Consider the following 14,421-nt stretch of genomic DNA (forward strand, 5'->3'; position numbering starts at 1 on the left):
TTTGTGATAGAATTTGCAGGTTGCGAAGTTAATTCGGTTATTCGGTTTCAAATGTTCGTTACTCGTATAACATGTTAATTGAGACTGAATCTCCATTGTGATAGTGTCTGCGATAATAAACATTCGCCCGTCAGACGAATTTTGAATTTGATGAATATTTACGTGCTGTACAGTGCCTCGAGTGTGTTTTGAATTTATTTACCTAAAGCATTGCAGTTCACATGTGTAAAAATTAAATGTTCATACAGTTCCAATATAAGCGTCAACCGAAACTTGCATACATTTTTGACATAGCAATACAAATGCGATTGTGGAAATCCACATAAAACGCACATTCGGGGATATTGTGTAAATGTATGCACATTTTATATGCAGCTACATTTACATTGCGAAAAGCAATGTATTCTGGAATAGTGGGAGACTTTTGTATTTCATACGTTGTTGGGATTTTAATTTTACTGTTTACACTCAACCAAATATAGTTTAGACCTCCAATATTATTATGTTTATTAAGAAAACTACTAGATTGTACATGTCAAAAATTGTAGTAATTTCAAAATTTAATTAATTCTATTTGACATAATGACTGACATTTAAATTGTTTTAATTAATTAAAAGGCTAATGCTCTTAATTTAAATAAACGTTGCCGTTATAATATCATATTTAATACAGGCACGCGACTGGACAGTGAAACTGGCGATAATTTGAAACGTTATACGTTGAAAATAATTTAATATTTGCAAAGTTGTGAGTGGTCTGTCAGCCTGCCACCGCTGTGTACACAAATATGCGAATTGTTCGCTCAACGTGTTGGAAATATGCTGCTTGGAATATTTCGTGCATATGCCTTCAAATTCATATAACAAGATCATCAAATTATACAAACAATTCCTGTACGCTATACATTTTAATCTCACATTACAATGCATACGTAATACCTAAAGAATGTTTAAAACGGCGATTTAAATTTCCATCCATCATGCAAATTTTAGGAACAAAAACGGAGCAGTAATTAGTTATGCATTGTGAATAAATTCTTCTGTCTTATTATAGCTGTAAAGAGTTTTAAAATCGTTGATTAATTACCTGTTTCTCTGGTAAAAGCGTTGGAAATACAAAGTAAAGCGGGGGACGTTTTAATCGAATGTCTGTTCAGGTTAACTAATGTATTGACAAGTAAAGACAATCAGACCACAGAGCGGGACAGGCAAACAATGAAAGCCGTCTATATCTAATTTGAACCGATTCTAATTAGAGCCATACCCTCTCAATATTGATTGAAAACTAAAGTAGAGATAACTTTACGCACTCAGTTACAGATAATGGAAAACTAATAAAGATTTTGCTAAGCCTAATTCAATGTCTAGCTTAGAAATATGCTTAAGTGATTACTGCTTAAGAAATTGGATTAATCTGATCGCGACATAAATTAATTAAAAGGCCAATTTTGACATAATAATAAAATTCAATTAAAGATTGATGAGTATGATTTTAGTCTAATTTAGATCAACTAATAGCTTACTTTTTCGTCTGTTAGTAAGACATGTTCAATAAACGATGGCTAAATATACGGTTGATGGAAAACATACTTTGAAATTGTTCTCATGTTCTCGACTCCGTGGTTTTATTAGTAGAAATGCAAAAGTTATAGCGACTACACTTTATGACAGTTTCCGAGAAGACAACAATTTAATGTTTTTAATTTACTGCTTGTCGTATTTATCCTTGTCTCAATAGGATTGAAATTAAGTTCAAGAAGTCTGAGAGCTGTATTTATGCCGACACTTATGCAGTTATTTGGCTTTGCGCATTATCTTGAGCAACTGCAAACTACGTAAAAGTTTCACTAGAAGATTTTCTTACTAAATTAAAAGTGCATTACAAAATGAAATACATTATGCATTTCAATACAAACACTACTCTAATATTCTTTCAGTAAAATAAGAAAACGTTATTAAGTCACAGAGCTTCATATAAAAATGAGAAAATTTCGCCCGAAAAAGGTACCGCTTTTACCATTTTTCCAAGGTTAGCGAAGGATCGAGTTGGATAAAAAAACATAAGACCAAAAGGCGAACGTTGGATCCAAAAATAACAAAGTGAAATTCAACCTTCACTCGAATTTTGAAGCTCTCATACACAGACTTATTAAGAAGCAGTACAGGGTTGGTTTCACAAAAAAAGTAGGGACTCCTACTAAAATGTTTGAGACTACCTGTACGCTATTTGATAAACGATAATATCAGGTTACAGCCATAGTTATTGGGGCGTAAAGTGATAGCAGGGAGAATGTGATCTTTCGCGAGTTGCTCCATTGAATCCAATCGAAATCTAACCGCTTAGGGCGAAGTGTGAACTTGGAAAATGAAGGAAACCGTACACAGTTCACTGACGTCACGTTTGATTGACAGATTATGGGATTACTAGCTGACCCGCGCAACTTCGCTTGCGGCACATAAGAGAGAATGGGTCAGAATTTTCCACGTTTTTGTAACACCTTTTTACTGTTACTCTGCTCCTATTGGTCTATAAAATATGCTTTTTTTTTTCACGAAAAACAACTGTTTTAATGGCATATCCGCCATTAAAACAGTTGCCATGACAACGGGATTTTGTTAATTCAATGTCATTATAATATTGATAATTCGCGACTCCGGTGGCGAAACCTGAATTTTCCCGGGAAATGCGTCATTTTCCCGGGGTAAAAAGTAGCCTATGTCCTTTCTCGGGTATCAAAATATCTCCATACCAAATTTCATGCAAATTGGTTCAGTAGTTTAGGCGTGATTGAGTAGCAGACAGACAGACAGACAGACAGACAGACAGACAGACAGACAGACTGACAGACAGACAGAGTTACTTTCGCATTTATAATATTAGTATGGATGTTTAAAAACACATTACGGGTTGTTATGTCATAAATTATTTCGTTTCATAATATAAAGTGAGCTGGCAATTGCGCTTATTCGTGATAAAAATTACTTTTTATCAAATTACCTTGATGCTACACATTTACAATGCTATTTACTGTGGATTCAAATTCCCGCAAATATAACATTTTGTAGATAAATTGCTTATAGCAGTGATGGTTATATACCAATCTGGCGGAGGTATAATTTAAAAAAAAACCGTTTATGCATTACCTTATAATATAATAATTGTAAAGGTAAAATACTTGAGATACAGAAAACACACCGCGATCGTTGATATCTTTACCACGTTTTCCTCAAGGAAAAGCGTCTTCCAAGTAATGCTGACGCGACAACCTCAAATAATGGGCTGCCGATAACTGAATAGAAGATCTTTATTACATTCCTGCAATGAAATAAAGATATTCTGTCCGGTTATCTTTTAACTTGGTCATTCAAAAGGTGGAAACCCCTGGTTATCACTACTCAGTAATGGGATAGACATGCCTGCTTGTGTCCACGACAACCCACGACTTAAATATTTTTAAAATGCCAAATGTTCAACGTGTAAACTATTTATTAGAGAGTATTACTTGCATTTACATTTTAAGAGAACTCCATCATAAGCAGCCAATTTTGTACTAAAGAAAGGAGATGTAAAATATAAGATCGATAGGTCCCAAGAGGCTTGAACTTAGCTTCAATATAGATCCATATTCAGCAAGACGGAAGAAAGATGCAAGAACTGTGTGGTATAGTGTGGAAGCTTCCAGCCACTAAACTTGTAAGACAGATAGTCCAAAGTTATATGCTAAGGAAGATAAAATAACACGCTTTTATGTTACCACAGAGAAAGTTTCTTTCATATTTTATTCATACAATTATCTCCGTGCAATATTTCTGCACTGAAAAGACATCGAGAGTTCTAGTCTCTGATTACAATAATATTATAACAAGAACCATTCTCGACCCAAGTTCTAATTAACGTTGAAACAGTTACCAGATAAAGGAAATAAAGTAGGTAGGTAGTGTAAAACGAACAACACAATTACCTTGTTAGAAACCATTTTTATAACGAGGAAAAAGGAATAGAGATACAATACCGTTTGTATGAAAATCTTAATAAGAAAATATGAAGTAAAACAAATTAAAATAGACTTAAGGTAAGAAAAACTTGCTTAGTTCGTTAAGCATCATAAAAAGACTTATTTCGTTATTAATATGGTGAAGCGTGGAGAATTAATCGTACAATGAGATGAAGATATTTTACTTTTCAACAGGTAAAATCAGAAGTCAGTTAGTTAACATGGTAACAAGTTAATTGAAATCTTAGTTTCAAACAAAGGCCTTTCTTTTAACGTTTAATATAGACGGCAAAAAACGGAGGTAGCAGAAGCAGATTCTTGCGATTCTGCCTGTTTGAAATATTTTCAGAGGACAAAAGAAAATTGTAGATCCTTTTAATAGTCATTAAGCCGAAAAGAAAACCCGCAGAAGACATAAAATCGTTGAGAAATAGGTAGGTAGCTTCTCCCATTGCGTACTTTACAGTCTTTGCTAAAAAGTTGATCACAAATAGGGTAATTTAGCTGTGGGGGGTCATAAGTGTTAGTAACCCTCGCCATAAACTCGTTTCATATTTCTTGATGACGTCATGAAAAAGCCGTATTCGAGCGTGAACCCTAATGGGTCGTTATTTTCGAGCCACACCTCTGATTGCCTGCTTTCTATCCACGCAATAGGGAGATTTATAAGAGTAAAAAAGTATTTTATGTCTCCTATATCTTATCAATAACGATAAGCCGAAAGAATAAATTATTCGGGTTTTATGGTGCAAAAAGCCGCTCAGAAAAAGCAATATTCTATTTTATTGTACTAGAAGTATCTACGTTTTCAAGCGTGACCGTCATACAATGTAACCTTTATTTCAGTTCCTACAACTAAGTACCTTCTATTAAAATAAGATTAAGTTGCATTTAAGTTTTGCCACCTGATTGCGAACTAGTTGGCAAGTATGCCTGTTATTCTGTGAATAGTTCTCTCACTCGATTTAGAGCGTACACACAAAGGGCTTGTTCACACCTGTCGGATTTTCAGCGTGTATAAGCCCGTGTACATAAGCTCGGATTTTGATGCCCGTGTCGCTTGACAGCTGACGGTAGCGCAACATACAAATTACGCCACGAACAAGCATATATGCGAACAGAACATACGCCCAGTGCGTTAAGCCCTTAGGTCAAAGAACGACAACGTATTCGGTCGCTGTTTTGTTTCATTTAGCGCCGAAGTCTTAATAGAAACCACGGTTGCCATAAATATGACGAGTTCAAGGGCGCCAGTTTGCTAAGTAACAGCTTGTTACTAAGTGGTTTTTTGCTGCCGATAACTACATAACACTTTCCTTAAATACCTTTTCGTGATAGATAAGGGATTACTCATGATTTCCTCGCCCACTTTTCGCTTAAGCATTTAATGCTCTATCTATTTAAGTGGAAAGGAAAATGTTTTCATCTAGACTATTATACGGGCAGCCTGACTAGATTATTCAAACACAACATTAATGCCTATTAGGCTTAACAGGGCATTTTGTCCAAGACCTGTTACACAATATGTTAACTCGCGAACTTGAGAAGTACCACAGATTATGACGTCAATCTTAGTCCAATATTGGATAAACTCGATTGATTATGTGAAAAAACTACACATGCACGTCACAGATAACCTATCTGTGACGTGCATGTGTATTATTATGATAAAGGTACGTATTTAATAAATATATACCAGGTAAAATGCAAGATACTACATAATTATCGATATTTATCTACTGTAATGTTGTTGTCGCTTAATCCACACTAATATTATAAAGCTGAAGAGTTTGTTTGTTTATTTGTTTGTTTGAACGCGCTAATTTCAGGGACTACTGGTCCGATTTGAAAATTTATTTCAGTGTTAGATAGCCCATTTATCGAGGAAGGCTATAGGCTATATATATCATCACGCTCCGACCAATAGGAGCAGAGTACCAGTGAAAAATGTTACAAAACGGGGAAATTTATGATTCTCTTATGTGACGCAAGCGAAGTTGCGCGGGTCAGCTAGTATTAGATAAAGTTGCTATTTATTTCAGAGGAACCACGTTACGTGCTACTTCTGCATTTATTATTAGTTTAGAGGCCATTCTCCGTTCCCAAGGGCTCTCAAAATCTACCTTTATTAGTTGACGAAAGACATGTTCCAAACTCCTAATACAACTTTGGTAGTCAATCAGCAAGCTATGTAGCTATTTCGTACATATCAATCAAAAGATTTCAAGGTAGCCTTTTTAGGGCGATCATGAATCATTACATATTTTAGTTCCAAGGAATTCACGGCTCCTGACAGAATTGCCTAGTCACGTAGGTCCATCGATCTGCGCAATAGGCTTTTAGCGAGGAAACCTTCAAATAAATAAGTGCTATGTTTAAAGTAACGACTGCTTAAATTGCCAATGAGTTTCCGACATACCAAACGAATGCCATTCCTTAGAAACGCCCTAAAAGGTAATAGAGTTTATTTATGAATGTGTTTATTAATCACATAAATGAGTTTATAAATAATGTAACTCTTAGAAATTACTTTTTATGAAAATAATAAAGAACCAACGAATAAATAACATGTTTATTTTGTCCGAAGGAGGAAAATATATTAATAACGTTTATAATGAAATTGCTTGCTTATATTTATCAACATATAAAAAGGTACAATAGAAAGGGCCACGTGACTTATAACTAACGATATTTCGATTGTCTTTTAATACACGAACTAGCTCTACAATTAAAAATGTAAGTAAAAGGAACGGGGAAAAAATGTTTACGAAGCTTAACGAAAGCGGCAGACGGATATTTCTCATCATCAATTGCTCTGAAAGTTATAGATTGAGTTTGACCTGTCGCCATCCGCTAACTAACGATTAAACTTGGTTAATGGTTATTGTTTAATTTGACATATAAATGGAATATATATTTATGAGTAGACGGTTATTTAAGGAACTGTTGCTAAGCAATACAACGAGGATTTTCCTTGAGATCGAAATAGCGGCTTCTCACAGTAGAAATAATGTATAATAGGGTAATCTTACTTACGCGTATCAAAACGTGATATGCGATAATAATATGATAAAAGTAAGCCGAAGAACTATCACGTTATATCAACGAATTTCTTTATGCAACCGATTTATTGTCCTCTCTACGATTTACACCATTTAACTACCTATTTTTTTGATATAATATAATTTTATAAGACTTTGTGCTGACTTGCATGACTTTAAGTCATGAATAAGGTAAGAAAATGTTCCTTAGACTAATAATAAACAATGGGCTAGAATTATATTGCCATAACTATCCCTTGTAAGCTCTCTCACACCCGCATCAGACCCTTGTCGGGCCTTGTACCCATGTAATATGTAAGTACATGCACCATACTCAAAACGACATATTTGGGCGACGTAATTAATTATTGCTTTGATAAATTAATTCATATTTCGTATTCTAGGCAATAAATATTAAAGGCTCCGGGCATATACCTGAATGTATACGACGATAATAGGTAAGTTTGATTTCATCTACAGGAAAACATGTTGAGATATTAATGTCTATTAATAAAGTGTGACGTTAGGTAATGTTGTATGTCAGTAAATATAAAAGTATCTAAGTACATATCATCAGCAGTACATATTTCAAATTCTATTGAACTAGTTTATTACATTGACTACAACAACGCCTCAAGGATAAATCAACAAGATTCTCGGAAAAAATATCCATGCATTTAGACAAACGTAGGCACATAATTAGACACATAATACATTCTAAGCAGTTAGTCTAGACAAAAAAGAAGATGAATCATCACGCTAAACGCAAACAGCTTCAACAATAGCTAACAATGCGGGACAGTTTCAAAGCACGTAGCTAACATCCGTGACGAATTAACAGGAAAATATTCACGTCTAGTCCGAAGATCCGGCATTACCGATTGTGTAATTATAGTAAACATAACAAATCGCTACTGAAATAACCTTAGTCGCGTAGGCTTCAAGCAAGTTGGACGGAATTAGTTCAATGTGGGTTTTACGCCACAAAAAAATAGCAACGGGTAAGCTAATCTCTTTGACCCGTTGACCGAATAAAAAGGAGTTCGTGTTAACCGCATCTAATCTGTACCCAAATTAAATTTAATGCAAATCTACTTAGCCGTTGAATCTGAACACACGTTTGCATTTATGAGGTAGGAGTAATTTAGAGGGAATAAAACACTGCGGTTACAAATAGACAGTAAATTAAGATCAGAAAATACCCATGTAAATTATAGCAATTTAGAGGAAAGATGTAGTGAGCACACAAAACAAGTTCTATTAAGATGTTCAGTAATAGGTATGTAATAAATGCAATCTTCCAATACACAAATATAGCTATTGACATGTTACTATTCAATTACATTTAGGTCACGCCACGCTGTTTTGTAACAGTTGTGTGCGTAATAAAAAACTTTGTATTATACAACAGCTAAACATACAGCTATGTGTCTGCACTGTACCGTCTATACTCTACAATCAGTTATGAGTCATTGTACTACGGTCGAACGCACGAGCTCGACACAGCGACTTTCGTAAATGGTGCGCACTGGTCCCTAAATATTGTCACCGCCCACGCTCTAACAGTAATAATATCGAAACTATAGTAAACATGGCCTCGCCATTAATGCGTAACCGCCATTATCGTAAAATTCCATTATATTACACCGGGAATGACGATTAATTAAATGTCACTCGTTAGCTAGCCTGGAATCCAGGCAGACGTCAATTTAAAGGGTAACAAAAGGCAAGCCCCGAGGCAGAACCTTTCATAGGCTTAATAACCAACCATCAGTGTTGAAATGGCGGACATTAGCGGCAACAGTGAGGTGGGCAGACTATGGACATGACGCACTTACTTTAATTAAGGCTAATTGAAGCGATCGCTGTAATACTAAAAACTCACATAATAGAAAATAAAGTTGGTAATAGGTACAGTGTTATAAGTGTGATGACAATTTCAAAGATATAAAAACTTTCATCTTGCAGATTATCTTTTATTTTCAAAGGAAATCAAATAGTTCATAGAAGTAATATTCATATTGAGCAAAAAAGCTAACAAAACCGGGGACAAATCGTCCGACCCAAAGTCTGATGAAATATTTATAAGCCGTTCAATATTACACTTTTCGTCGGCCAAATATAGTCCGATATCTAAGTATAAGCAGGTCGTTTGACCTATCGGTTGGCATCGACCTCACCTGTTGACCTTGATGGGACTATCTGGCCCTGCTCAACCTACCGTGGCCTGACTATATCGCCCCGAGGGAAACCAACTCGACAAGCTGGATAGCCAGCAATGACAAGCATCCGACTAAAATTCCCGTAGATTAAACTGTCCAACTTTTAGACTGCGATAAATCACTGTGATATAATCATGAATGATTCATTTTATCAATATCTGCATTTTGTTGGAGTAAACATAAGTCGGTATATTCTTATACGAATTAATTATTATCTTATTGATTATAATAAGCAAAGAAGTTTAACTCTTTGAAGACTGGATCTTGCTCATTACCAGTAAAGTACATAGCTGTACCGAAATTATTTTCCTAGGTAAACGAATAATATAAGGAATTGACTTTTTCTTAGTTTAGACAAGTATATTTTCTAAAAACTTGTTTAAAAGTAGAACCATCCAGATGTGAAAAGTTATATGGGTAACGACATAGAAATTTAATAGGTATGCAAATGGACAAATCACGCCTTCACAAAAATCCCGCATAACTTAAATTATAATCGTTTTAGAAAACTCTCGGTCACACTTCCAATTTCTGTGTGAAATCTCTTTGCCTTATAATCTTTTGATTAGCATGAGATCACCCAACCGATTAATTACAAGGCAGCCAGTGCACTACAACTAAATCATACGACGGTGAAGGCGACGCCAGAGTTAACGGAGTGACAAATTAATAATAAGAGTTCATGCCTCGCTTAGCATTATGAGGGCCATGGCTAGGCTCTGAGGTCGGGAGACAGGGAGAGCACTGTCGTGGAATAAATAATGCGCTCGACGAGACGAAAGGCACGCCGACCACATTGCAGTATTTGACTCGCACCTCACTACACAAACTGATCCCAAATTCCTTACGACACAGTAGCTAAATTGGTTTTCTTTGTCTCCTATCCCCTCGTATCCGTCACAAATAAAACAAAACTTGGACTTCCTTCTAAGTCACCACCGATGTTAAGTGACCCGATTGATACTTTTGGGTAGGGTCGTCCCATTCATCAGCTGCTTAATTCTTTGTTGAAAAAAAAACAGGCAAACAACGGAGCGTGACCGTCATCAAACTTCTTCAAAAAGGATTGGCGCGAACTAGATACAGGAAACAAATTACGCCGCCCTTAAAATGTGCACCCAACTCAATTACTGTTTGAAAATGGGACGAAGTTTGAAGAAAAGTAATGTAAGTTTATGAGTCAAGTTTGTTTGTCGAAAGCTATCAAAAGGTGGGCGACAGCGTTAGCGCCAAGTTTGTTACATAAAGTTCGGAGAATTGCCGAATTATTCGATTCGTAAGAGACAGTGGTGACTAATAAGAGATTTCAATGGTAACGTCATATCGTGTACCTACCTACGTTCAAACTATGGACGTACACATAACACAACACACATTTATATGACTTTTTCAACGGTCATAGGTATTACTCACTGATTATATAGGATTTTTGTCTTTATTTTAAAGGTAGGTATTTTGATCGTCTTGACAATGCTTGAATGAATAAAACTTGAGCTATTTAAAATAGATGTCTTTGTTTCGAGATTGATATCAGACATGTGTTACTAAGCAACTTAATTTATTAATAGACAAAGTCAAAATACTTTACAAATACTAAGTTGTGTAATTGATTTTGGCCCCGCAAGACTTGAATTAAACTTCAAATCATACGATCATTTTCACGTCAGCAATTGGCAAAGGGGAGTCTTGAATGCTAAGCACGACTATAGCGTGAATACTTATACAAAAGAATATGAAATGAATACAACAAAACCACTAGAGTCAGACGCCAATGACGTCAAATGATCCATCCAATCACACACCTGCGGCTTCATATTATTACAATGTTTATTTTATATTAACGCATTATCAATAGCGTCGGAGGGGCGATGCAAATAGTTAGTCGGCGACCAGAACTCACTGATCACTACTACACAATCTACACATAGTTTAAACAATTCAAGTCGCAATCAGAACCGTGCGTTATATGACTGTGTGTCACGACGTTTAATTAAAAGTTCCACTTAAAAATAATTAATACGGTAATACTTTTTTCCATATTTCCATGTTTTAATCGTTAAAAGGAGTCAGTGACCGATAGTTGCGGCGAGGCGGGCCACTGCAAAATAATTTCCTTTATGGAATTGCAAATGAGGCTTCAGCTACGTTCAGCTTTGAACTCAATACACTCTAGTTTCCATCTACTTCAAACGTAATATAAACGCATTTTAATAGCATTGCGCTACGTAAGAATAGACAGGATAACATACGTAAGTCCGTGCGGAAACTACAGCACTTATAAAACTTATTTATTTAACAGAACGTAAATCTTATATAATAAATTATGTTCTACGATCTTTCACTACAGTCTAAGGACGATGATATTATAACATTACACAATATTCATTGCCATCGCCTGAAAGGTTAAGTAGGGATTATGTACGACACTAACATTTCTCTACAATGTTATGCGAGAACCTATGTAAGAATGAGAGTACTTTGAACTCTAAGCAAGATATCTAGTAGGTAACTAGTTATTTCTTACATTAATAAATTCTATAAATCATCATATGTAGAGGCAAACATCGCAACGATGCGAGGCACATTACGACAATAGATCAGTAATAGAATAAAATACGTATTATTTATCTATTATGCCAAGATATTGTTATTATCGCACCATCGCGCAAACAATAGAATTCGTTATTTGAAGATGATTATTGTGGAGGGTTGAGCGCGGCGGTGTACGTGACTGGAATCATCCTTGTGATGAACACTTGGCTACATGGCTGTATACGAGACCCTTCCCGCATCGGGTAGACGCTATTTTAATTATTGAAAGCTCCGACTTAAGAAATATTAAATTTTGTACTCCTGCTGTCGATTGAAAAGAAGTCTTTTTGGTTTCTTCTTTAAAAATGGGCTCCATTTTTAAGAGTAGCTTGCGAAGCATACTTTTTGCCGTTTTAATTAAAACAGGTTAGTAACAATAAAGACCCTAAATACGCGAGTTTTCTTTGAAATCTAGAACACGAGAATAAAAGGATTTTAAGTCGCGCACGTAAGAGAAGACTCGTCAAACGAGAACATAGCTGAATTCACAAAAATTGTCCTGAATTAAATGAAACAATGAAATATTAAAATCAATAAATAATACCTACCTGCATATAATTTGTCACTGAATAAGTGGAAATTACAAAACTACGACTAATTAATTAATACTTCGTAGGTACGTAAGCAACTTTTTTTCGGCATCATTACGAAAGAGAAAACGCGATCCAGCCAGCTATAGAATGATTCGTTCAAATATTATTATGCACATTTTTTTTTAACTGCCAGTGACACACCAATGCATTATGGTCTGTTTACATGGCATTGTTATGAATTTCAATGTGTAGAATGTTTAATACATAACAAACTGTATTCAAATCAATAAACCTGGCTGATTTATATTTTCCTTGAGGATATAAAAAAATATAATATGTGTAGTACCTACCTAGGTATAACAAAGATTTTTTTTTAGGTTTGTACCTAGCTAGAATACCTTTGGGTATTTTTACTCTTAATAACCTAATGTTCAGGCATAGAATTTTAGCAGTTAGATCATAATAAAATTCTGGTTTTGAGAATACTCAACTGTTCAACACATTCACTACCTAGCTAAGTCTCAAATAGGGAAAATAATTATTTAAATGTATACTAAACATACTACTTCGATAATGAGACAAAAACAATAACTATGTAAGCCATTTTTTTTATTATTTCAGCATAATATTGTGTTTGTTGAGCTAGTAAGCACCCTGACATACAAATCTTTTATCAGCACAATAAAGTTGCACTTGTAATCTTATCAAATACTTTCATGAGTCAATGGCTCAAAATAATGGTAAATTATCAAATAAATGAACATGGTGCCTAGGTATTATACATATAATAATAAAGGTGTATTATAGTTTATAAGTGGGAGAAAATCTATACATCTGGATGTGAATTAAGATTTGAAGATATATGAACTCCTTGGACCGGGTAAAGAATCATTAAGGTCTTCTTCTAAGGCAAGAAAGAAAAATAATTTAAAAAGGCTACAGATTGTATGAAGTAACTATATTATAGTTAGGACCTAAATCTATATTTAATTTAAAACCTTTTTGGTTTCATATCATCAGTTCAAACTAGCATTAGCCAATGTCTGACTAATCATCAACACCAAAAGCATGATGATGTCATACAAAATCATTTATTTATCAAAAAATATTCACTAACAACAAAATATCTACAAAAATAGATCCTTTAAACTACCTATAACAAACAAGTTTTGATTCTCAAAAACTTTTAAAATCTTTGTTAGATTGCATAAATTGGACATGAATAACCTGTCACTAACCAGTCTTTCAAAGTACACATTATCAATAGCAATAAATATGACATAAAATACACTATTCTAATAGCAGACACTGGTCACACTCATATTACATTCCTGTGATAAAGTTTCTATAGATTTATAAAGTTTACAAATTGAAATAAACAAACACTTAGGTTGTGTAATGTACAGGATATCAAAACTTACTGAATTTTGAGTGTTTAACAACTAATTTAGTACCAGAAACTTTGATAACCACAGAGTAATGTAGTATTTTGATCATGATACTTACACAACCATCCCATAGGCTCCCTCACCAATATACTGAAGGCTGGTGTATCTGGGGCCCACTTCGAACACCTGGCCCCGAATAATCTCCGCGTTGGGATTAGTGCTCGCGGCACCTGCAGCCTCGGCCATCGCGACGCACTGGGAAGCCACTTAACCACAAATGTTTAATGCACCAACAGCAACAAGACCGAGTTCAGCATAAATTCCTCAAGCACAGCTGACACCAGACTGCCGATTTCTCAGTTATCAAGACACATTAATTATCAAAACAAACTGCTAACCGACCTACATTATCCACTACCGAACAAATCGTCCACTTGTCACTCGCTTATCATTCTCGTTAGCCTGTTTGCCCGATTTCTCATGGACACTCCCGTGTAGACGCAGTACCGTTACAAAATGAACTCGATTTTTTCTGCATTTCTACAAGCGTGTTCCATATTGTGATATTTTAACATATTTTCTACTGACTGATGCTATTCTTGTCGAATAACGGAAACTAGAAAGAGATAGAGCTATTTATTATTGCGAGA

At 35.1% G+C, this 14,421-nt stretch overlaps 1 protein-coding gene across 1 annotated transcript in view; it reads right to left on the reverse strand.

The window, feature by feature from the left end:
* rl (Mitogen-activated protein kinase rl) overlaps window positions 1–14,296 on the reverse strand; it is a 39,607-nt gene extending 25,311 nt beyond the window's left edge. Inside the window, exon 1 of the mRNA XM_076113761.1 lies at window positions 13,890–14,296. Coding sequence (XP_075969876.1) covers window positions 13,890–14,017 — 128 coding nt within the window. The 5' untranslated portion in view covers window positions 14,018–14,296. The remainder of the gene's footprint in view (window positions 1–13,889) is intronic.
* Between the last annotated feature and the right edge of the window lie 125 nt (window positions 14,297–14,421).

Source organism: Anticarsia gemmatalis, chromosome 4, assembly GCF_050436995.1.
Source record: "Anticarsia gemmatalis isolate Benzon Research Colony breed Stoneville strain chromosome 4, ilAntGemm2 primary, whole genome shotgun sequence".
NCBI classification, from domain to species: Eukaryota; Metazoa; Arthropoda; class Insecta; order Lepidoptera; family Erebidae; genus Anticarsia; species Anticarsia gemmatalis.